This window comes from Anabrus simplex, chromosome 5, assembly GCF_040414725.1.
Source record: "Anabrus simplex isolate iqAnaSimp1 chromosome 5, ASM4041472v1, whole genome shotgun sequence".
Classification (NCBI taxonomy): domain Eukaryota; kingdom Metazoa; phylum Arthropoda; class Insecta; order Orthoptera; family Tettigoniidae; genus Anabrus; species Anabrus simplex.
In genome coordinates this window covers 186,561,403-186,587,402 of record NC_090269.1, presented here as the reverse complement: position 1 = coordinate 186,587,402, position 26,000 = coordinate 186,561,403, and the positions used below count along the sequence as shown (strand labels likewise).

The following is a 26,000-nucleotide window of genomic DNA, read 5'->3' as shown; positions in this document are numbered from 1 at the left end:
CAAGAAAGAATTTAAACTGAAATGGAAGGTTATATTTTGAAAAGCAACAATTTCTCACTTAGTGGGATAACAATAACATAGAAATTTAAAAACAAGATTTAGAAAAACAAAATCCAAGATTTCGAATCTTTAACACACTTCGGCTACAAGCCCTTCGTTTTACAAATTTTGAGTTCCTAGCTCAAAACCCAAATTTGTTTCAAGGACAGAAATCACTTTATAACATGGAGTACTTGCTCCCACTTTGCAATGTCAAGCCTCCTAGAGGCATCCAAACAACATTAGAAAAGAGCAGACACGCTCTCAGTTTTTCAATCCTATTCAAGGCAATACCATACTTTACAATAAATTACCATCAAGGCACTACAACCTATAGCGCCCTAGTATAGAGGAAATAACAGGAAATAAATGGCCCGAAAATGAAAGGAGGCGAACACTTGCACTCCTCTATGTAGCTTCTTAAAACCTAAAAGGCACTATGCCGATGAAACAGAGGCTATTCCCAAACTATGGAGGTGACTCGTATAAGAAAAATTTAAGACATTACAGAAAGGAAGTAAACCAGTTACTAAACGTAGTCACCTCAAACCAATATGAAGGGGAGCTGGAGAGGGTAAATCACTCTATATCCCCTAATTACAGTTGCAGATTTTACTTAAGTTTCTACATAAGCCGGCAGAAAATTACATATTTAGGAAATTAGGTTACATTGTAAACGTTTCGGACCTTTCCCGCGGGTTAAACTGCTGAGCTAGCAAGAAATAAAGATGTTAAACGACCATTACCTTACTGAAGACCTGCTGCCTGATGAAAGAGGTGCTTCCCGCCTCCTGCTTTACGTCCACACACTTAGTTAGATGTTGATCGAGTGGCCGAGAGACGAGAAAATCCGCAGTTTGTAAACCCTCGGGGAAGGTTCGAGACCTTTCAAGAATAATTAGGACACACCCCCAGGTTTTATTGGCTACATTAAACAGTTAAACACAAATCGAAGAAGAAATACGGAATTGGCTGAAAATTAATTACAGAAATTATTGATTGGCTAACTTCAAAACTGGCGGAATGAAAAGCTAAATATTGCCAACCCACAAAAGAATGAACAAAATTTAGTAAAGAAACAAAACTTATGAGTACAAAATTTCTTCAAAAGTTCCTTCACTATGATGATCATAGTTTTGCGGCAGTGACATCTATGAGAGAATGTCCAGACTTCTTGGTAAATAGTAAACAAAACAAGTCGAAATTCACTCAGTGTCATATTCAGAGGAAAGGTGAAGTAGGTCCAGTTGCACGTTCACTGTTTCTCCTTTAGAGGAGTACTTTAAGGCGGAAGATTTAAATGTGCGGCATAGAGGTGTACCACCCGGTACAATTATTATTTCTTGTTTTGTTCATATGTCTGCCTATCTGGTGGCATTCTTTTCCTTTTCTTTTTGTGAGCTGGTTTAGGTAAGACTTGTTATTCTTTCTCTCCATTAATGGATCGTATACATATAATGTAGATCTGGAGGAAAAAATAAAGAATCAATATCAATACATAGCCCGAAATATCGTTCGTGAATTGTCTAAAAAAAAGGTAAGGATGTTGATAAAGAAGGTTTAATAAAGGAAAAGGAAGTGAAAGGTGGCCTTCCGAACCCATCTAATGATGTACTGGTGTTCATGATTTATCGGATGATACGGTACATACCATAAGTCTACTGACACGAGGCTGAATAGGATTAAGGTTCGGTTACTCTACTGCTTAGTTCATGTATTCAGAATGTTTAAAATACATCTTTCCCACTTGAGAACAGAGTTATTTTGTCAAACGATCAAGATTTTGCCCTCATTGATGAGGAGAAAAGGGCGAAGATAGCAGAAATTCCAGAGAAGTAGGATTGTATAGTGGTGAAGGCAAGGGAACATCCTTCCACCTTCCACCTGAAAATAATTACTCACAATGGGTTTTTGACACGACAAGTGCTCTAGTACCCTAAATCCAGTGACCGGTGGTGGTATCTGAAGCTGGGTGTCGTACCAACATTTTCAGTGTTACATTTTTATAACTTACAGGAATAACAAGAAACTCTATTTTCGTTAAGTAATGAACTACATTCCCAGCTAAAATTGTAATATATCTGGCAATTACAACCCAGGAAATAAGAGGCTAATTATACACTGTAACTACAGTTACTTTTAATAATAATGATATTGGCTTTACGTCGCACTAACGACTTCTTACGGTTTTCGGAGACGCCGAGGCGCCGGATTTATTTGACATGCCATAAGTCTACTGACACGAGGCTGAATTGAGCACCTTCAAATACCACCGGACTGAGCCAGGATCGAACCTGCCACGTTGGGGTCAGACGGCCAGCGGCCCAACCGTCTGAGCCACTCAGCCTGGCGCAGTTTCTATTGCCTCATTTGAATGGAAAGTTTGCCGACCTGTTTTTCATTGAAGCAAGATGTTGGTAATATTGTGCGTGGTCTGGCGTGGCGTGGAAAGAAATCACCCAGCAAGTTGGCCGTGCGATTAGGGTCGTGTAGCTGTGAGCTTGTATTCTGGGTATAGTGGGTTCGAACACCACTGTCGTAAGCCCTGAAGATGGTTTCCCATTTGCACACAAGGCAAATGCTGTGACTCTGCCTTAATTAAAGCCATGATCGCTTGCTTAAGCACTCCTAGCCCTTTCCTATCACATCGTCGCCGTAACACCTATCTGCGTCGGTGCAACGTAAATGAAATTTGTAAATTTAAAATGTAAATGAATTACCTTTGCGAGAGTAGAGAAAGTAGGAATGAGGTAATCTCCGCAAAGTGGTGCAATTTGATGGGGGCATTTGGAACTGTTTCTCGATAGGGGACTCCCAAATCTCGTGCAACTCCCTGAGATAGATACTGGCGGGCGTGCTACCTGATGCTATGCAGGCTTAGGCTTGTCCCTGCTGAGGTTCATTGCGCCGCGCTGTCCGCTAGGGAGTTGCCGTAGGAAAGCAAACCCCCTGAGTTTGATGCAAAGCCAGCAGCGTTTAATGGTCCGTTACGAAGCATTAGTACAGCGAACGACTGAAGATGGTTGATTTTAAGATGTTTTCGAACACATGTTAGGTTTATTAAAACATTGCAACATTAAAACATTAGAAGAAAAGCGACAAATGAAGCGCAAAATTATTGGGAGTTGTGCAACCCTGCAACAATACCACGCACCGCATTTGCCTAAGCCTCCCTTGAAACTCCAACAGGTACGATTTTATTTATTTTATTTCGTATGGCGTACAGAGGGTACAGAGAAACTATATATAATATTAACTTAAAACTGTATACACTTAAAGTAGATAGAACAACAATCGGACAAAGGATCAATAGATGGTAATTAACTTATAATTTAATGTCCAGAGAATTTAGCCAATTCACTGCCTCTTCTCTTGCCGCATGAAGTTCGTGGTATCCTCTCTGGAAGCACCGAAGTGGGCACATCATTACAACATGCTGGACTGTCTGAGGCACGTCACCGCAGTCGCAATGGGCGCTGGAAATTTTTCCCCACTTATGGAGCCAGAATTTGCATCTCCCAAGACCGGTCCACACCCTGTTCATCGAAGCCCAGATTCTTCTTGGCAAGTTGAACCTTGCAAGGTTCCTACAAAGGTCAGGTATCAACCCTAGCTGGTCAGGGTTTGAAGCAACCCACCCTTCCCTCCAGGCATTATTCATGTTGTACTGTGATTTAGCCTGTTTACTAGTTGCCATGTTGGATGTCGAGATTTTAATCTTCCATGCTTCTGAGGGTTGCAGTCCTGATGAATCAGCAAGAGTGTATTTGCAGTACACTTTAACCATTCCTTATTCAGAGCAGTTAGCCTTCGAAGTTGAGGAGGATGCTAGTTAATACTGGCAGCCATTTAAGTGGTGTGGATTTGAGTGTGCCAGACACTGCTCTCATGGTATCATTCAGCTGGACATCAACTTTTCCTGTGTGTGTGTGCTGTTGATCCATACAGGGCTGCAATATTCTGCAACTGGGTATACTAGGGCAAGAGCTGTTGTTCGGAGGGCATTAGAATTTGCTCCCCAACTAGTGCCACTGAGTTTGTGAAGGATGCTGTTACGTGTTTTAATCTTTGCTGCTGTTCTGCAGAGGCGTTCTTTATACGTCAAAGAGCGTTCCAGCACAATACCCAAGTATTTTGGATGAGCACAGTATTTTAGCTGTTGGCCTCTGAATTGAACCTGAGGAATGTAATGGGCTCTCCTGTTGTCTAGATGGAAGGTACTAATCACTGTTTTGTTTACATTGGGTTTCAATCGTCAGGTGTTGAACTATCTATCCATTTTGAGGAGATCTTGTGTGAGAATGGCTTCAGCGGTCTCAAAGTGTGTGGACTGTCCTGTTGGGCTATGTCGTCAGCATATACAAACTTTCGGCACGCAGTAGATGGAAGATCTTCCGTGTAGAGATTGAAGAGAAGTGGAGCAAGAACAGAACACTGCGGCAATCCATCATTTAATCTGTAGGATCTGCTTCTGTTTCCATTGAGATGTACTTGAATTGGGCGATTGCATAGCATGTTGTTGAGCAAGGAAGCTAGGGTCTTGCAAGGAATGATTTTCAGGAACTTCAGGATCATTCCTTTTCGCCAGACTCTTCAGTAAAGACGGGCATCACGTCAACATGTGGAAGTATTACCATGGTGTTTGTGAAAGACATGTTGTGAGGAACAAGACCTATAGAGGGGAGATTACCAGCCTTGATCTGCCAAACCTCTACGAGCAAGCTTTCTAAGAAAAGAGACTTGGTAAACCTCATACAGTATCTGTCAAACCTAGCACACCGCCGTTTGTATGAGATCCTCCTAGAGAATCTGGCCTCCACTTCTCAAGATCCAACCACAGAAGAAAATATTGAAATTCTGACGGTTGAGATGTTGATTAGGAGGCACATTAAACGGCTAGGTTTATTTCTGGTATGCTTGTAACATATCAATAAAGGTTTAGAGGATTATTCACTGTTTTTAAAAAAAAAACTGCAAAAAGCAGGCAAGTCCAAAGGTTTTTAAAGTTCTAGTGTCATTATAAAGTTTTAAATCAGATTTTGATATTAAATACGGACATAGATTTGTGAGACTGTGTTATTAACTTATTTATACAACAACAACAATCACCTCTGATCTGCATTTAGTGCAGTCGTCCAGGTGGCAAATTCCCTATCCGTTGTTTTCCTAGCCTTTTCTTAAAAGATTTCAAAGAAATTGGAAATTTATTGAACATCTCCCTTGGTAAATTATTCCAAGTCCTAACTCCCCGTCCTATACACAAATATTTGTTCCAGTTTGTCCTTCTGAATTTCAACTTTATTTCATATTGTGATCTTTTCTACTTTCAAAAACACCACTCAGACTTATTATTCTACGAATGTCATTCCACGTCATCTCTCCACTGACAGCTCGTAACATACCGCTTAGTCGAGCAGCTTGTCTCCTTTCTCTCAAGTCTTCCCAGCCCAAACTTTGCAACATTTTTGTAACGCTACTCTTTTGTCGGAAATCACCCAGAACAAATCGAGCTGCTTTTCTTTGGATATTTTCCAGTTCTTGAATCAAGTAATCCTGGTATGGGTCCCATACATTGGAATCATACTCTAGTTGCGGTCTTACTAGAGACTTATATGCCTTCTCCTTTACATCCTTACTACAACCCCTAAACACCCTCATAACCATGTGGAGAGATCTGTGTCCTTTATTTACAATTCCATTTATGCTATTACCCCAATGAATATCTTTCCTTATATTAACACCTAGGTGCTTACAATGATTCCCATAACGAACTTTCACCCCACCAACGCAGTAATTAAAACTGAAAGGACTTTTTCTGTTTGTGAAACTCACAACCTAATTTCCAACCGCGTTTATCATCATACCATTGCGTACTGTCCATCTCATAATATTATCGGATTCATTTTGCAGTTGCTCACAATCTTGTAACTTATTCATTACCAGGTACATAATATTATCATCCGCAAAAAGCCTTATGTCTGAGTATCTATATGTTTTTTCCCCTACGCAATAAGCTGCACCTTTTGCATTTCCCGAAAAATACACTTTTGGACTTGTCTGGTTTTAGGAATCAACCCTTCAATTGTAATCACGTAGTGTGAGTGGACGGCGAACCAGCCCTCAGATCCAGGTAAAAATCCCTGATCAGGCCGGTACCTAATCGAATCCGGCCCCCACGGGTATTAGTCAGGCACACTACCCCTATACCGCGAGGCCGGCGGAAGAGTAAAACGGAACTTCGAAATTGTTTCAGCTCAAGTGGAGTGGGATGAAGCGGCCGTGGCCTTAATTCAGGTACAGCCCCAGCATTTGACTGGTGTGAAAATGGAAAACCATAGGAAACCATCTTCAGGGCTGCTGACAGTGGGGTTCGAACTCGCTATCTCCCGAATGTAAGGTCACAGCTGCGCGACCCTAACCACACGGCCACTTGCTCCATATATAACAATGGTAATGGAGAAGGACACGGGCATTCAATGCTTGGGGGCTTAAAAAGAAGGAAACTTGCACACTTGATTTAAGGTGTATTTAGATGGCTACTGAAGAATTGTGATTGGTGAAAAGCTTCAATGGACCAATTACAGCAGACAAGTGTGTAGGGTTTGCAACTTGTCACACGTTAATGTTTCCTAACTGTTGAATGGTGCCTGTTACTCTTTTACTTTAACCTATTGTTCGTAGTGCTGGGGACGGAGCGGAGCGGAGCGGAGCAGTTGTTGTGACGTCACCACCCGGTAGTACCGAGTGAACTACCGAGTGAATGTCCTGACGCGGGACGTTTAAACACGTTATAGGTACGGCACTGCGATGGTATTGCATCCTCCTATTAATACCCTTCTCTCACAACGTAACAACTGTAAATAACTGCATATATATTCACTATAATTGTTATATACGTAACTGCTAGGGAGTAGGAGGTAGTATGTGGAATAAATGTTAGTAACTCGTATAGTTAACTCATTCGAATAGTGAAACAAAGTATGGCACATACCTACCGAAAGGGTTTGTATACAAGGGGATTGGAAGTTAACAGAAAAGTAATGTATTAACAATTATTTCGTAAGTTCATGTGATACGGTACACTGTTAATGAGAAGAATAACCTGAATATAAAGAATCTTATCAGAATATAATGAAAAACACTGACATAATTTCATCTACAGGATGACAAAAGTAATTACGTAAATGAACGTTGACTGGAATGTCCTTCTTTGCAAATGTGATTACAAAACATATCTGACAACATACTACTACGCGTCCCAATGCCAAACAGCTATCAGTAGAATGCTTCTATAAATACAGTTATTATATCATTATATATTATATTATATTATATTATATTATATTATATTATATTATATTATATTATATTATATTATATTATATTATATTATATTATATTATATTATATTATATTTGATGTGCCACCACCCGTCGCGTATGTGCGGCCACATGCGTGTTTCCTATTATCAGTGATGTCAAAAAACTGCCAGGCATCCGACGGTTTTCGTGGCATTTGTGGAACAACGTTCTGTAAAAATTTCTTTAAATGTTCTAAAAATATAACTACTATCTACGAATATGTTTAGATATCACACTAACACCACAAATATAATCTAACAGACTTTACATTATCTACAAAACATAAGAAGCGTAGGAAATATATACGTACATTCGAAACACACAGATTGAATACAGGTACTTTCGTACGTGTGTTGTGCGCTACACAGTGCTCAGGTCCTCCGCGAGTACTCGCAGTTGTAAGCGGAGGGGATCGGTGTTGCGCTCTACCGCTACAACCGGATTACTCATCGGTATTACTCGCTCCGTCCCCACCTCTAATTGTTCGTATTGTGATACCGCCGTACAGGTGCGGTGTGTTGAGTGTGAATGCGGCTGGTTCTGGTTTGTTATTTTGTGTGAAGTGTTGCCGTGAGAAAGGGTATTTAGTCGGTCTGCGAGATTTCGATGTTGATTGCGAGGGAAACTATCGTGTAAGGTAACTACTAGGGGAATGACAGATGCTATTAGTTATTTATTTAGACGTTCTTCCGATTATTTTAGCTGCTAGCATGTCGTGTCATAATCATGCCTTGTTTGTTGAACCGTGATTTTTTGGCTAAAACGTTTTGTAGTAGAAAGAATAACACTATAATTCATGTAATAGAGAGGAAGTTCTTAGCAAAATGCTGTAACTTGATTTTTTTTGGCTTCAGAAGTAGGTTTCGAGGAGGTTAGGTTTGGTTTGGAGCACCTGTCACGGTAATCTGTCAGTAGTTTTCTCATCTTTGACGCTCACTTAGTTGAAACGGGTATTTATTTCCAGGTCTGATGAGAACTTAGTATGTCATGTCAGAAGAGGAAATTGGATCTTGAGCCAGATCCAGATTATGAAGACAATCGAACTCATGAAACCAAACGTCTGAGACGTCTTGAAGAGAATGGTTTGTTTTTCATTACGTTGTTGACATTTATAAGAAGTTTGTGTAAATGTGACTGTAATAGTGTGCTTGTTTGTGCATTTTCATACAAGTATTGGAGAGGTTTAGGAGATTTGAATAAAACAAGACTCATGTTTTAAAGTAATGAATTCAGACCTAGTCTTTGTCTTCAATTGATGGTGTACAGCTACAGCACTAAATTTGTGATACAAATATTTAATGAATTTTTCAAGAATTATTACCACTTGTGCCTTTTATCTTGGCTGCTCTTCAGAAGTAATTAGGCTGTGGAAGATAAGGTTTTCTTTCAGTAACAGTACAAGAAATAAACTACATAAATTAGGTAGAATCTTTTAATTTGATCTGTATTACATGTAGGAGAGAGTGAAATATTCAGTTCCATGGCTGGGCACCCACCTGCCATAAATAGGCTAGTATCTTCAATTTTATAGCAAAGCATCCCAAAACTGAAGATATTTTCCAAAGTAGTCGAGTGAAGGAAAGCTGCTGTTGGCTGAAATGATTAAATAAGATGTCACACTCATAATTCACTACTGTGCAGATAGGTGCCTAGATAAGTCTCATTTCAAACAATGGCTAAGAACATAGCAGTGCTCTCTCACACAGCTAGACTTGTACTGTTACTGAAGTTCTGCTGAGAAGAATGTTAGAACATTTGGTCTACAGTTTTTAAGACAGGGATTTGATTAAATTATAACTGTGTTGAAAGTCTGCATTCTAATACTTTGGAGCTTGAAAAGTGCAGCAAGTATAATCTGAGTAGTACGTTCAGGACTAAAGTGATGTCAGTAGGGTAGAAACCGAAAAGAATTGAATGTCAGGTAAGTTAGGGGATACAAAACTGGATAGGTAGATCATTTCTAGTATTTATGATGTGCATTCTCCCAGGATGGTGGTGTACTAAGTGAAATTGAATCAACTTGCAGCAAAGCTAATGCAGTTAGGTTGCAATTGTGATCACCTGTATTCTGTAAGAAATGGATGAAACTATATCAGTCTGTTTTCAGACCAGTTTTTCTATAAGCTGGAATTAACAGACATGAAATTAGCGAGAATGATTGTTGGTACAGGTGGGAATAGTGGTAGGAGGGTACTCAGAATAAGATAAAGGCTAAATTCAGGAATTTATTCAATGGAAGCATAAACCAGGTTTGGTGGTGGGATTATGTGAGGTGACTGGAGGAGGATAGTTTACCTTGGAGTATAATGGACTTTGTCGTGGAGGGTAAGAGAAGTAGAGGTGACAATGGTAATACTCAGTTTTTAATTATTTAAATGTAGAAAGTCATATACAGCATCAGGAACAAGGAAAGAACACAATGGCCAGTCAGTGTGGGAAGAGGGAGTAGCAGAAATAGGGGACAAGGACAAACATAAAACCACAAAAGTATAAGGACAATCTGCATATCTTCATACAGTACTGTCTTGAAATCAGTAGGATCTCTCCTCATCAAACCCAGTTTCTCAACAACCCTCTCTTCTCAAACTCCGACAGGCTCATTTCTGTTTCCCAGCTTCATCAGGAAAGTGGGCACCAACACTCTTTCTGGGGCCAGGAAGTACAGGACAAGAAAAAAGCTGGATAAGTACAGCTAAAGTACTTATTTGATTATTGTTTGGTCAGAGGAGCTATACCAGATGCATGGAGAGTTGCTATAGTAGACCCTGTGTATAAAGGAAAGGGTGATAGACATAAAGCTGAAAATTACAGGCCTGTAAGTTTGACATGCATTGTATGTAAACTTTGGGCAGGCATTCTTTCTGATAATATTAGACATGTTTGTGAAATTAATAACTGGTTCGATAGAAAGCAGTTCAGTTTTAGGAAAGATTATTCCAGTGAAGCTCAACTTGTAGGATTCCAGCAAGATATAGCAGATATCTTGGATTCTGGAGGTCAAATGGACTGTATCGCGATTGACATGTCTAAAGCATTTGATAGGGTGGATCATGGGAGACTACTGGCAAAAATGAGTGCAATTGGACTAGACAAAAGAGTGACTGAATGGGTTGCTATATTTCTAGAAAATAGATCTCAGAGAATTAGAGTAGGTGAAGCTTTATCTGACCCTGTAATAATTAAGAGGGGAATTCCTCAAGGCAGTATTATCGGACCTTTATGTTTTCTTATATATGTAAATGATATGAGTAAAGGAGTGGAATCAGAGGTAAGGCTTTTTGCGGATGATGTTATTCTCTATAGAGTAATAAATAAGTTACAAGATTGTGAGCAACTGCAACGTGACCTCGAAAATGTTGTGAGATGGACAGCAGGCAATGGTACCGGTATGTTGATAAACGGGGTTAAAAGTCAGGTTGTGAGTTTCACAAATAGGAAAATTCCTCTCAGTTTTAATTACTGTGTTGATGGGGTGAAAGTTCCTTTTGGGGATCATTGTAAGTATCTAGGTGTTAATATAAGGAAAGATCTTCATTGGGGTAATCACATAAATGGGATTGTAAATAAAGGGTACAGATCTCTGCACATGGTTATGAGGGTGTTTAGGGGTTGTAGTAAGGATGTAAAGGAGTGGGCGTATAAGTCTCTGATAAGACCCCAACTAGAGTATGGTTCCAGTGTATGGGACTCTCACCAGGATTACCTGATTCAAGAACCGGAAAAAATCCAAAGGTAAGCAGCTCGATTTGTTCTGGGTAATTTCCGACAAAAGAGTAGCATTACAAAAATGTTGCAAAGTTTGGGCTGGGAAGAATTGAGAGGAGGAGAGCTGCTCGACTAAGTGGTACGTTTGCAAGTAATCAGCTTCATTTTCCGTATCAAATTCTGATCACAGAGACTTACAATAATTGAAAATCTTCCACCTTTTTGATACTTTTTATTTGCTTTTTAGCAAATTATAAACAGTACATGTTTCGTTCTCACAGCTGAAGAAGTTTTCAAGTGAGAACGAAACATGTACTGTTTATAATTTGCTAAAAAGCAAATAAAAAGTATCAAAAAGGTGGAAGATTTTCAATTATTGTAAGTCTCTGTAAGTGGTATGTTCCGAGCTGTCAGCGGAGAGATGGTGTGGAATGACATTAGTAGACGAATAAGTTTGAGTGGCATTTATAAAAGTAGGAAAGATCACAATATGAAGATAAAGTTGGAATTCAAGAGGATAAAACTGGGGCAAATATTCATTTATAGGAAGGGGATTTAGGATTGGAATAACTTACCAAGGGAGATGTTCCATAAATTTCCAATTTCTTTGAAATCATTTAGGAAAAGGATAGGAAAACAACAGATAGGGAATCTTCCATCTGAGCGACTGCCCTAAATGCAGATCAGTATTGATTGATTGATGGTATGAAACATAAGACAAATATAGATATAGGTGGTAAAACTTAAGAACACAGTACAAATACAAAAGGAGAAAAGGAACCCAACAGGATAATATAAGTATAGGAAAGGAATAAACAAGTGTAAAAATAAGTCATATATGGAGAGATAGGAACAAGAAAGGAAGACAAAATAGGATGAACACAATGGCAGGTCAGTGTAGGAAGAGGGAGCAACTGAAATAGGAGACAAGGAAAAACATGAAAACACAAAAGGATAAGGACAGTCTCCACATCTTCATACACTGCAGTCTTCAAATTGATAGGTTCTCTTCTCTTTTATTTTTTTAACCATTATGGTTTATTTTGGTCCATATTGACTTATAACTGATAATGCTGAAAAATCATTGGTAATATTATATGTCTGCCTTGTCAATATTCATATCATTTCCTTCATCAGTGGTTAAAAAATCCACCAAATAATCTGCGGACTTGATTCCAAAACATATTAACAATATACTGTCAAGTAAGTTACAAATTAAAATACAATAATTGTCATGTAAATAAAATCTTTATACAAAAAACATCTCTTCTTAAAATATTCTGATAATGTCTCAAAGCAATGAGTGTATCAATAATTTAAAATTTATATTGCAGCTCCTGTTCCCTTATCTGTTGAGAATATCTCAAAAATGGCTAACACCGGGTGAGTTGGCCAGGGGCGAGCAGCTGTGAGCTTGCATCTGGGGGATAGTTTGAGCCCCTCTGTCGGCAGCCCTGAAGATAGTTTTGCATGGTTTCCCATTTTCACACCATTTTCACACCAGGCAAATGCTAGGGCTGTGCCGTAATTTAGGCCACGGCCGCTTCCTTCCAACTCCTAGGCCTTTCCTATCCCATCGTCGCCATAAGACCTATCTGTGTCGGTGCAACGTGAAAGCCACTAGCAAAAAAAAAAAAAAAAAAAAAAAAAACACAAATATTTTCCCATCGTCAGTGCGATGTAAAACAAATTGTAAAAAATATGAATGGCTAACAAATCTGAATATTTGTGTTGAATTATGGGTCAGCTGTTGTTGATATGATTCTGGTATACAAGAAGCCGCACAGATAACAAGCGAGTGAGTTACAACAAAACTGGCTTGCATGTTCTTTGAAAAAGAATTATTACAAGTTGCTTCAAGTTGCACCGACGCAGATAGGTTTTATGGCGAAGATGGGACAGGAAAGGGCTAGGATTGCTGATAGTGAGGTTTGAACGCACTATCTCCCGAATGCTGGATACGGGCCGTACTTAAGCGACTGCAGCTATCGAGCTCGGTTGAAAAAGAATTAAGGTCGGCTATATGTATTTAAAGTTATAAATATATAAAGAAGCAGCCACAACATGTAATGGAAAGCTTAATCACAACCTGGTTAGAAAGTTGTTAGCCATTTTGGAGGTATTTCAACAAAGAGTACAGAAGCGGCTGCGATGTAAATTTTAAGTTTTAAATTGTCGACACGCACATTGCATTAGAGACTTTTTCAGCATATATTAAGAAAATGAAAACCTACAACCTGTTTTCCAGTCATTGACCGGGTCAGGGATCGAATGAATGAATCCTGTATAGGCTATTAGTATGATGGGGTCGCCACTCCCAAAGTGATTTATGAATGACTGATAGATACTATGAAATGAGAATGGAGAGTGTTGGTGGAATGAAATATGACAGGAAAAACCTGTCCCCCCTCCGCTTTGTCCAGCACAAATCTCACATGGAGTGACCGGGATTTGAACTACAGTATCCAGCGGTGAGAGGCTGACGCTCTGCCACTTGAGCCATAGCTGCTACATTGCCAATCCTAGCCCTCTCCCATCCTTGTATCATAGAAAATCTTCAATGTGTTAGTGCGACATTATAACACACCAAAAAAAAAAAAAAAACTGGAAAGGGAGAATAACTTACTGAGACTGAAACAGGTATATTAGCCTATTTAAAAATAATAAAAATGAAAGTAGTATCCTGGAGAAGACAGTAAGCTCCAAGCGAGTTGGCTGCTCAGTTTGGGCCACATAGCTGTGAGCTTCCATTTCAGAGATGGTGTGTTTGAGACCCCATTGTTGTTGGCCCTTAGGATGGTTATCAGTGGTTTTCCAATTTTACCTTATTTAAGGCCATAGTCACTTTCTTTCTGGTCCTAGCCCTGTCGTTGCCATTAGAGCTGCCTGTGTTTGTGCTACATAAAAAATAAATAGCAAATGTCTGTTAGCATTGAACTGAACAGATGAGTAACACCTTAAGCGGATTTAGAGAAAATGTGTTCAATCAGTAAAATATTGTTTTGCCGAACTGCAAGAATAATATATAAGTAATAATAATAAAATCTACAACTGCCTCTTACCCAGCAGCCCACAGGTTCGATTCCCAGCCAGGTCATGGATTTTTACCTGAATCTGAGGGCTAGTTCAAGATCCACTCAGCCTATGTGATTACAACTGAGGAGCCATCTGATGGTGAGATGACGGCCCTGGTCTAGGAAGCCAAGAATAACGGCCGAGAGGATTTGTCGTGCCGACCACACAACACGTCGTAGTCTACAGGCCATCGGGTTGAGCGAGGTTGCTTGGTAGGCTATGGCCCTTCGTGGCTGTTGCGTCGGGGGAGGGGGGTGGGGTGCGAGTAACTGTAAAAATGTATTAAACATTCTATTTTACAATCTACTTTACATTGCACCAACACAGATAGGTCTTACGGTGACAACGGGATAGGATAGTGCTAGGAGTGGAAAGGTAGTGGCCTGGTGCGAAAATGGGAATTCACGGAAAACCATATTCAGGGCTGCTGACAGTGGGGTTCAAACTCACTATCTCCCGAATGTAAGGTCACAGCTGCGCAAACACAATCGCATGGTCAGCTCGCTTGTTTGTATTGAAATTCCTGTAGATCTCGTGATCCCTAAGATACTTGAGGAAATACGTAATCTTAATTTTATTTGGTAGATCACAAATCGGTTACAATAAAAGGTGAGCGATTCAGAGCTAGATAGATAGTAGTAAGGTGGATTGAAATCCATGCAGTTGTAGATTTTAGTCATTTCCTTCTTGTCCTGCTCTTGCGAGGTCGGGGTTGATGGTACTTCTCCACCGTTGCCTCTTCTTCCACCACTCCTCTTCAGTAATTGTATTTCAGCTCAGCCTTCTTTTTCTAATACTGTTGTTGACAGAGTCTATCCATCTTGCTCTGGGCCTCCTTCTTGCCACCTTTTCCTCTATCATAGCCTCCAATACTTGTTTTGGTATCCTTCCCTCCTCCATCCTTATAACATGTCCAAACCACCTCAATTTGTTGTTCTCCATCCTATCACTCAGTTTTTCTATCCGTACTTCTTTTTTTGACCTCAATAATTCTTGCTCTGTTTCCCCCCTTGTCTTACCTACCATGCTTCTCAGAAACTTCATATCACTGGCCTGAATTTTACTCGGCGCGGTGAGTGGCTCAGACGGTTGAGGCACTGGCCTTCTGAACCCAACTTGGCGGGGACGATCCTGGCTCAGTCCAGTGGTATTTGAAGGTGCTCAGATACGTCAGCCTCGTGTCGGTAGATTTACTGGCACGTAAAAGAACTCCTGCGAGACTAAATTCTGGCACCTCGGCGTCTCCGAAACCGTAAAAGTAGTTAGTGGGAGGTAAAGCAAATAACATTATTATTATTATTATGAATTTTACTCTCATCTCTTAATGTCAGTGTCCTAGTCTCTGATGCATACATTGTATATCATCTCTTTACATTTCATAGGAACTTTCTGTTCCACACCTAGTTCCTTACATTCTGGTATAATGTATTTCCCGAAGACAATACACTTCCTGTCTTAATCCAGTTTGGTTCCTAAACCAGTCTGTTCTCACTGGAGTCTGGACACAACTGGAACAGTTTTCCAACTGTTTTTCCATCAATCTTCTCATGGTAAATATAGGGTCTATCGTTGACCTGCCTTGTCGTAAGACATGCTGCACACCTTCTAAATTTCTTTTCACCCTTCCTCTCATCCTCTTTCTATTACTCTCTCCAATATTTTGGCTACTTGTGATAGTGTAATTCCTTGATAATTGTCACATACCTTCCTATCACCTGTCTTAAATACCTTTACACCAATCATCAGGTACTTGATTTTTCCTCCATATACACCTGAGCAGCCCATATTACCAATGTAGATGAATAGGTACTGCTGCCTTTATTATTTCCACACTTATTTCATCCATCCCTGCTGATTTTCCCGTTTTCATTTGTTTAACAGCCATTTCCATCTCTGCCATTGCAGTATCACTCTCCGTTTCGGTATCATCCTCATTTAACACTGCACTCTCTTCTGCATCATTTCTCACATTCAGGAGTTTATCAGAGTAATCTGACTGAGCTCAATAGCTGCAATCGCTTAATTGCGACCCGTGTCCAGTATTCGGGAGATAGGGGCAGCCCTGAAGATGGTTTTCTGTGGTTTCCCATTTTCTCACCAGGCAAATGCTGGGGCTCTACCTTAATTTTTTTTTTTTTGCTATTTGCTTTACGCGCATCGACACAGGTAGGTCTTTTGGTGACGATGGGATAGGAAAGGCCTAGGAAGTGGAAGGAAACGGCCGTGGCCTTAATTAAGGTACAGCCCCGGCATTTGCCTGGTGTGAAAATGGGAAACCACGGAAAACCATCTTCAGGGCTGCCGACAGTGGGGCTCGAACCCACTATCTCCCGATTACTGGATACTGGCCGCACTTAAGCGACTGCAGCTATCGAGCTCGGTGTGTACCTTAATTAAGGCCATGGCCACTTCCTTCACACTCCTAGCACTTTCCTGTCCCATCGTTGCCATAACACCTATCTGTGTTGGTGCGACGTAAAGCCACTAGCAAAAAAAAAAAAAAAAAAAAGCAAAGTAATCTGTGGACTCTGACCACAACTTGCTTGTTCATGAAATGCCATCTAAGTTTGAAGAAATTGAAGAAAGGAAGGAATGAATGCAAGGAGATGGGATCTAGACAAGTTAAAAGAAAAGAGTGTGTTGAATTGTTTCAAGGAACATGTTGCACAAGGACTAAATGAAAAGGCTGAAGGAAACAGAATAAAGAAGGAATTGATGGTCATGAAGAATGATTTCAGTAAGGCTGTTGAAGAAAGGTTAGGAAGAAATGAAAGCTCATCTTAAATCAGTAGATAACTCGGGAGGTATTAGATCTGACCGATGAGCGACAAAGTACAAGACTGCAAGAAATGAGGGCAGAAAAGAATACAGGCAATTAAAGAATGAAGTAGAAAGTTCAAGACAGCTGAGGAAGAATGGCTGAAAGAGAAGTGCCAAGATGTTGAAGGTTGTATGGCCCTAGCAAAGGTAGATACTGTATATACAGGAAAATCAATGAAACCATTGTAGAAAGGAAAACTAGATGTTTGAATATTAAGAGCTCAGATGGTAAACCACTTCTGGTGAAAGAAGATAAGGCAAAAAGATGGCAGGAACATACCCAATAGTTGTATCAAGATTAAGATATAATATGGTTCTGGAACTTTGAGATACCTAAATAGGAACAACGCACCTGGAATTGTTTTCATACCCTCAGAATTACTGACCACCTTAGGAGAAGCCAACATGGCAAGGTTATTCCATTTAGTGGGTAAGATGTATGATACAGGAGAAGTGCCATCCCAGTTTGGGCAGAATGTTGTTATACCTATTCCCAAGAAATCAGATGCTGACAAGTGTGAAGACTACTGCACCATTAGTTGAGTATCTCATACCTGCAAATTTTTAACACACATTAGTTACAGAAGAATGGAAAAAAGACAAGTTGAAACTGAATTTGGAGAAGATCAATTTGGCTTTAGAAGAAAATGTAGGAACACGTGAAGCAATCTTGACTTTACCTCTGATTTTAGAGGACCGAATTAAGGGCAAGGTGATGGTGTTCATAGATCTAGAAAAGACATTTGATAATGTTAATTGATTCTGAAGGTGATTGGGATCAGATACCAGGAAAGAAGAATTATCTACAATCTGTAAAAAAAAAAAGGTCAGTCTTCAGTGATAAGAAAAAGAAGTAGCAATCCGTGAAGGATCAAGTCAAGGCTGCGGTTTATTTCCCCCTCCCCCTGTGCTTTCATGTTTATATAGAACAGGCAGTAAAGGAAATCAAAGAGGAATTTGGAAAGGGAAATACAATCCAAGGAGAGGAAATCAAAACCCTGAGATTTGCCAATATTGTTATTCCATCTGAGTCTGCAGAGGATCTGGAGAAATTGCTGAATGGTATGAACAGAGTCTTGGTGGAAGGAGTTTAAGATGAAAATAAATAAATCAATCCAAAACAAAAGTACTGTGAAGGAGTGCACTCAAACAAAGTCAGGTGATGCAGGAAATATTTATTAAGGAATGAAGTCTTAAAGGAAGTAGATGAATATTGTTACTTGGGTAGTAAAATAACTAATAATGGCAAAAGTAAGGAGGAGATAAAATGCAGACTAGCACAAGCAAGGAAGGGCTTTGTTAATAATAAAAGAAATCTGCTCACTTAGAAACATTGATACAAGAACTAGGAAAATGTTTTTGAAGGCTTTTGTCTGGAGTGTAGCTTTGTATAAAACATGAATGATAACTAGCCCAAAATGAAAGAGATTAGAAGCTTCTGGATTGTGGTGTTACAGGAGAATACCAAAGATGAGATGTGTAGATCAAATCACAAATGGAGATATATAGAATCGAATTGGTGAGAGATCGATTTGGCAAAATTTGACAAGAAGAAGAGAATGATAGGATTTGTTCAGCTGGTTTTTGAGGGAAGTGTAGGCAGTAAGAATGGTAGGGTTAGACCAAGGGATGGACATGACAAGCAGATGTAGGATGTAATAGTTTACAAAGTTATGATAAGTTTTGCACAGGATAGGGGACAAGCATCAAACCATTCTGTGGACTGGTGACTCGAACAACAGCAGCAACATAGTTTCTTGTGCCGGGAGTGTCCAAGGATTTGTTCGGCTTGCCTGTTGCAGGACTTTCTATTTGTTACCCATGGTATGGGTGTAAAATGATTTTGATGGGGTACAGAGAAGGTGAAATGCAGTGTCGGCACATAGCCTATTTTTGTCGAATATCACCAAGGGGTCTGCTCCATGCTTAACATCCAAATCCGACAGACAAATCACTATCAGTAGTCATATGCACTCACTCTATATGAATGCTGTGGAGAGGTTTGAAATTGAATCCAGGCTTTTGACACACAGTGCAGCGATTATAAATTTTATACCACAACTTTTCCTTTCCTGCCGGCCAACATTCTGATGATGAATTTTTTTTCACCAGTGGGATTTGAACCAGCTAACCACAGTGTCAGATCAGGACATCAGGTCTTAATGATCATGGCCATTAGGCGTGCTGGGGAGAAACTAAGCAATATAATCAACGTTTAATTTTCACAACTGCATTGTACTTTTAATAAACTTGCAACCTATTAGGTTTTATTTAGTACGCTCAGCCACTCAAAATTTGGCTGTCACCGAGCTCGATAGCTGCAGTCGCTTAAGTGTGGCCAGTATCCAGTATTCGGGAGATAGTAGGTTCGAACCCCACTGTCTGCAGCCCTGAAGATGGTTTTCCGTGGTTTCCCATTTTCACACCAGGCACCTTAATTAAGGCCACGGCCACTTCCTTTCCATTCCTAGCTCTTCCCTGTCCCATCGTCACCATAAGACCTATCCGTGTCAGTGCAACTAGCAAAAAAAAAAATTGGCTGTCAAAGAAACCTTTAGTTTTATATATTTTCGAAATGCAAATATAGTCTTAAACTGTGGATAGCTGGTGGCGGAAGTGATGATGCTTTCAATCCTATCACCTGCACAAAATATCCATCCTGTTACAGGCAAGAGGGTTTTGAAAGAAAATGATCTGCAATGGCCATTTTTTGTGTGCTTGTGTGTATGTATAGTACATTTTGAATGGATCTTAAGTACAGAACTAAAATAGCTAGCCTGATACCAGTAGGATCCTGATCTACACATCCTTCTGATATAATTAATCATTAATTATGTAATTTGTATATTTATCATTGTAAAGGTTTCTATATAATGGGGTATTATTTTATGTCCTTGTGTATGATAGTGTATTTTAACTCATGTCTTACCAATCTATTAATGTGATTTTATATCTGATGTAATTTGTGAAATATTCTAGCTGATGATGTCCCTTAGGGGAAGAAACATGTTCCAGAATGTATTGAATAGGCGGACTACTTAAATACAATATTTAAGTTTATTCTTACGTGTGCGATTACGCCCGAAATCCTGCTTGTGACCACCCAGGAAGCGGCGGGTGGGAGCGCCTTGTACCTGTGCAGTAGTATCTGCCTGACAACACAGGTCCGCGCACAGCCGAATGCCAGAAGGACATATTTTTATTGTTTCTTTTTATTTTTTCTCTATATTTATTACTCTGTACATGCTATGGGGTACATGCTATTGCGGGTGATTGGAGGGAGTCGTGCTCATTTCCTCAGTCATTGTCCAACATCGGACCCCGGGCAGTACCGGCTACGACCAGGTGGGTATTGCCTTAGGTGCTTGGTTCGGCTACAAAGGCCCCTGATCGGAGTGGGTGGCATTTGGGGAGAATGATTTTGGGCATGGCTTTGAAACATCTTTGACCTGCCCAAGGTGGTCCCCCACCAAAGTCTTTAACTTTAGATTCCTTGAGGGGTTTAACTCCCTGGGAACATGCACAGCGTTGAGGAATGGGATCGAGCTTCCCTAGGTTTCTGGTTGCTACCAGAACTGATGGGCATGATTATAAGCTGGTTAAATCGATCCTTTTTAGTAGACACATTGAAGGCGTCTGTGGTGAACTTGAGGATCTCAAGAAAATGTGCAATGGTAGTTTGCTTTTAAAGGTTCACACAACACTGCAAGCCGATCAGGTGGTTAAGTGCGACCACTTTGGCGAAATCCCCATCAAAATGGAGGAGTACAAATCCTTGAATCTGGTTCACAGAGTCATCTTCCACCACGACCTTATTTTGAATATTGACGATGAGTTGGTGGAAGACATGAAGGACCATGGCGTGACACACATCCGGCGCATCACGCGCGAAATCAACGGTGAGGACATCGCTACTGGTGTCTTCATTGTCTCTTTCACGTTGTCAGTGTTACGAGAGAAAGTAAAGGTAACAACTTATCGTTGCAATGTGAGGCCGTACATCCCGCCTCCCATGTGATGCTATCATTGCCTGAGATTCAGACATATGGTATCTCGTTTGACTCAGTCTGTGTGTGGTACATGTGGAAGAGCAGCTCACGACACGGAAGAGTGCAAAACTCCGTACAGGTGCACTAACTGCTCTGGTTTTCATTCTCCTCGAGATAGGAACTGTCCTACATATCTGAGTGGGAAGAAGATCCAGGAGACCAAGACCCTGGAGGTCTTTCCTACCAGGAAGTGCACGGCAAGTTTACTTCCATGAATATATCTGCCAAGACACTATAGACTACAGCGTGATAGCTCAGAGTCTTTCAGGTTCGTTATTCAAGACTGTTACCCGTGAAGATCGCTGCACCCAAGGCGGCTGTTGCTCCTGCGAGCAAAGACCGCAAAGAGTAAACGCTCGAAGGGGGGGGGGGGACGGACCACCCGACTTCGACCACAAAGAAGTCTGTGCCGGCTGGGACTCCTAAGCCAACGCAACACGAGGGAAGGCCAAGTCTCTCCCTCCAAAGCGGTCGGCGAAAGCCAGGGCTGGGAAAATATCTCCCAGCCCGTCTAAACAAGAAACAAAGGTGGAGAAGCGGAGCGCTCTTACCAGGCGCTCCCGCACATCTCCTGTGAAGGGGAAATCGTGCCCTCCATCTGGAAGGTATGAATCAGCACCGGCAGGTACGCCTGCTACTAAACCTACACGTTCCGCTCATAGGACAAAATCCCGCCCCCAAAATACGTCGCAGTTGTGGGCGTCAGGCCCACCATCTGTTGATGACGGGATGGACATCGAGCTGTCATTTACATCTATGGATGTAGTTGTTGATATTGATAGTGTCTAAACAAGAAACAAAGGTGGAGAAGCGGAGCGCTCTTACCAGGCGCTCCCGCACATCTCCTGTGAAGGGGAAATCGTGCCCTCCATCTGGAAGGTATGAATCAGCACCGGCAGGTACGCCTGCTACTAAACCTACACGTTCCGCTCATAGGACAAAATCCCGCCCCCAAAATACGTCGCAGTTGTGGGCGTCAGGCCCACCATCTGTTGATGACGGGATGGACATCGAGCTGTCATTTACATCTATGGATGTAGTTGTTGATATTGATAGTGTTTAGGTTTAAGGGAACCGGGTATTTTGGAATTTTGTTTTTAGGTTCAAAAAATTCTCCATTCTTTCCCGATTACAGCAATATATAACACATGGGTATAGAAACTATATTTGAGGTCGTTATTGATATTTTAATGTAACCATGAATACGTCAATTACGTGTAACGACAAGAGTCTTCCAGGTTTTCCGGGAATATTTCTTGTTCTACATTTTGTAACTGAAATCGGTAAAGTTTGTTACCTTGGGAGATTCTTTTGTTCATCACACTGGCTAGCCTGAGCACGCATTAGCGATTGTCAGTTGTTTTACTGCCTTTCTAATGTTTGTTAACCTGATGTTTACATTGTGATTGTGCTCGTATTCAAACTTCATCCTCACTTTTCTCTAAACACAATTGTTGATCGGTTATGTACCTTTTTCTCGGGAACTAAAAACTGTACAATTCTGAAATTTCTACCACATACTGTGCAAGTACCAGTACATAGCCTGTAGCAGAATTGCTTTAAAACTATTATTAGTTATTGAGATAAGTTACGAAGTATAACCAAAAAATGCCATTACAAAATGCTCAAAAACTTTGCTCGATTAGATTTTTGTTTAAAACTCAACCATCAAGCCCATCAACTCCAATACTGAAGATTCTGAGTCTTCTAGATCACAAGAAAATGGTACAAAAACAAAGTAACCCCTTTTTAAATTTAACCTTACCCCACTGCTCATAGTTTTTTCAATCATCACGAAATTCAACTGATGTATACCCTTAAGTTATTGTAACAATTATTCAAAATCTCATAAATATAGCTCACGTAGTTTCGGAGATATTCAAGATTTATTGGGAACTAACGTTTACACTACCTGGTTCCCTTAAGAGCATCTTGTCACTCATAACTTAACACACTCTTTTAGTCCACACTATGGCACTGTTACATTGGAATTGTAACGGTTATGACAGGCATCTTGCCGAGCAGCGCCAGCTAATTAGTGAGTATACGACGAGTATAGTCTGCATTCAGGAAACTAATCTCAGACCAGGTCATCATGCGGTCTTTAGAAACTTCAGACTATACTCGACAGAACAACATTATGCTCACCGGTATTCCGATGATGATGGAATTTTTGTCCATTCTGATACCTGTAGCAAAGAGGTTCCACTAAGAACCCTGCTGGAGGCTGTAGCAGTTCACGTTCAGCTGCTTGTCATAGCAACAGTGTGTAATGTTTATTTTCCACCAGGTCAGCCTCTTAATATAAATGATGTATCTGATCTTCCTATTGGGCGATTTTTAACACCCACCACGCTATATGGGGCTCTGAAACACCTTTCCCCAGGGGAAGGGATTTGGAAACATTGGTGAGAGATCTGGATTTATGCATTTTGAATACAGGTGAACCAACTCATTTCAGTGTATGTTACGGCACATACACTCGCATAGACGTCAGTCTATGCAGCCGAACGCTGGTTCCCCCTGTTTCGGTGGAATACACACGATTTCTGTGATGGTGACTATTTTCCCGTTGTTCTTACTTTGTTGAAACAGAAATTCGTTGGGGCTCCTCTTCGATGGATTCTTAAACATGCTGATTGGTCAAAGTTCACATCATTAGCTGTCTTTAGCAACGTGACCAGGCGGAGCATAGACGGCGATATCCATTACAACTCAAGTTATTTTTGCTGCTGCTGAGGAGTCCATTCATTCGTTTTCAGGGAGTCCTCGCCGAAAACTCGTTCCTTGGTGGAACGAAGAAATTGCAGCAGCTATAAAAGAACACAGTCGCGCTCATAAACGCTGTCGTAGGCAGCTTACTGTGGCCAATTCGATAACATTTAATAAACTCCGTGCTAAGGCGCGAGTTCTTATTCGACAGAGTAAGAAAGCTTTATGGGAGAGATGTGTGGTCTATGCCATCGCATACTCTGTCATCTGAGGTGTGGACCAAACTTCGACGTATTTCGGGTATCCAAGGATGATCTTCTGTACCGGGAATCTCCATTGCAGGCAGTGTTGTTACTGAACCGCTCTCGATTGCTAATCATCTAGCCACTCATTTCGCGCATGTGTCTGGCTCCGGGAATTACCATAGTGATTTCCTCACTCTGAAGCGTGAGGCAGAACTACATCACCTTAGTTTTGCCACTCAAGCTTCAGAGGACTATAAACGTGCCCTTTTCAGAGTGGGAACTCTGCAGCGCCTTGGAGCTTTGCAAGGACACGTCTCCTGGACCAGACAATGTCCATAACCAGATGTCGAAACACCTTAATGAGGATAGTCTGTTGTATCTCCTTTGTGTGTTCACCCAAGTCTGGATAGAGGGTGAGTTTCCGTCTCAGTGGCGAGAGGGCATAGTCATTCCTGTCTTCAAGCCCTCAAGCCTGACAAAAATCCTAAGTATGCAGGAAGTTACAGACCTATTTGTCTTACTAACTGTTTGTGTAAGCTATTTGAGAGGATGGTAAATCGCCGACTTGTGTGGTATCTGGAGAAACAAGGACTTTTGTCCGTGTACCAGTTTGGTTTTCGAGCCGCTCGCTCGACCACTGACCACTTGGTATGTCTGGAGAGTTCTGTCCAGGATGCATTTCTCTGCAAACAGCATTTGCTGACTGTTTTCTTTGACTTAGAAAAGGCCCATCACACCACATGGTGATATGGTATCCTTTCAGTCCTGCATCAATGGAGATTCCGAGGTAACTTGTGGGTATTTATTGCAAATTTTTTGTCCCTCCATCTATTCCATGTCCGAGTAGGGAGGGCATATTCGCAATACCACGTTCAAGAAAATGGAGTCCCACGGGGATCGGTTCTTAGTTCCACTCTGTTCGCGATTGCCATAAACGGTATTCACAACTAAGTATTTTTTATTTTCCACCTTGTCGATACATTAATTGCTTAAGGCAACTTATTGGTTAAAAGTGTTACATGTTTTGTATATTATTAACATCTTCAGCCACATTTAATTTTATTAATTTAATTCATTTTAAGGACACTTCCTCTCAAGCATTGATACTTTGTCAGTAAATGAATTTTTCATCTAAACAGTGTTATGTGGCTGAAGATGTTAATAATATACGAAACATGTACCACTTTTAACCAATAAGTTGCCTTAAGCAATTAATGTATCGACAAAGTGGAAAATAAAAAATACTTAGTTGTGAATCTGTTAAAGTGCGATACGAACCATGAAGCTGATTTTATGTAATAAACTGTATTGTCGCTGCTGCTGGTCCAGCAGTAATACCGTCGCTATATGTGGACGATTTTGCTCTGCATTATAGCTCGCACAATATGGCAGTTGCAGAGCGTCAATTACAGCAAGCGCTTAGGAGAGTGGAATGGTGGACTTCAGAACATGGCTTTCGGTTTCCAACCACAAAGACCTCTGTTGTGCACTTTTGCTGGAAGCACACTCTTCACTTGCATCCTGAGCTTTTACACTGACTGACAGAGCAAATGCAACACCAAGAAGGAGTGGTCAGAACTTTATGCCAATTGCAGGGTAGACTGACGTCACTGAGGGATGCTCATGATGTGAAATGCGCCGCTGTGCTGTGCACGTAGCGAACGATAAATGGGACACGGCGTTGGCGAATGGCCCACTTCGTACCGTGATTTCTCAGCCGACAGTCATTGTAGAACGTGTTGTCGTGTGCCACAGGACACGTGTATAGCTAAGAATGCCAGGCCACCGTCAACGGAGGCATTTCCAGCAGACAGACGACTTTATGAGGGGTATGGTGATCGGGCTGAGAAGGGCAGGTTGGTCGCTTCGTCAAATCGCAGCCGATACCCATAGGGATGTGTCCACGGTGCAGCGCCTATGGCGAAGATGGTTGGCGCAGGGACATGTGGCACGTGCGAGGGGTCCAGGCGCAGCCCGAGCGACGTCAGGACGCG

The 26,000-nt window shown here is 41.0% G+C and overlaps 1 protein-coding gene across 5 annotated transcripts in view; it reads left to right on the top strand.

Moving 5' to 3' along the window:
• Positions 1 to 7,901: 7,901 nt before the first annotated feature.
• D12 (YEATS domain containing 2 homolog D12) overlaps positions 7,902 to 26,000 on the top strand; it is a 278,841-nt gene continuing 260,742 nt past the window's right edge. For 3 of the 5 annotated variants that reach the window (XM_067148415.2, XM_068227589.1, XM_068227590.1), the window contains exons 1-2: positions 7,902 to 8,037; positions 8,365 to 8,482. In XM_067148415.2, coding sequence (XP_067004516.2) covers positions 8,383 to 8,482 — 100 coding nt within the window. In that variant the 5' untranslated portion in view covers positions 7,902 to 8,037; positions 8,365 to 8,382. The remainder of the gene's footprint in view (positions 8,038 to 8,364; positions 8,483 to 26,000) is intronic. The other 2 variants (XM_067148416.2, XM_067148417.2) reach the window with 2 other exon arrangements.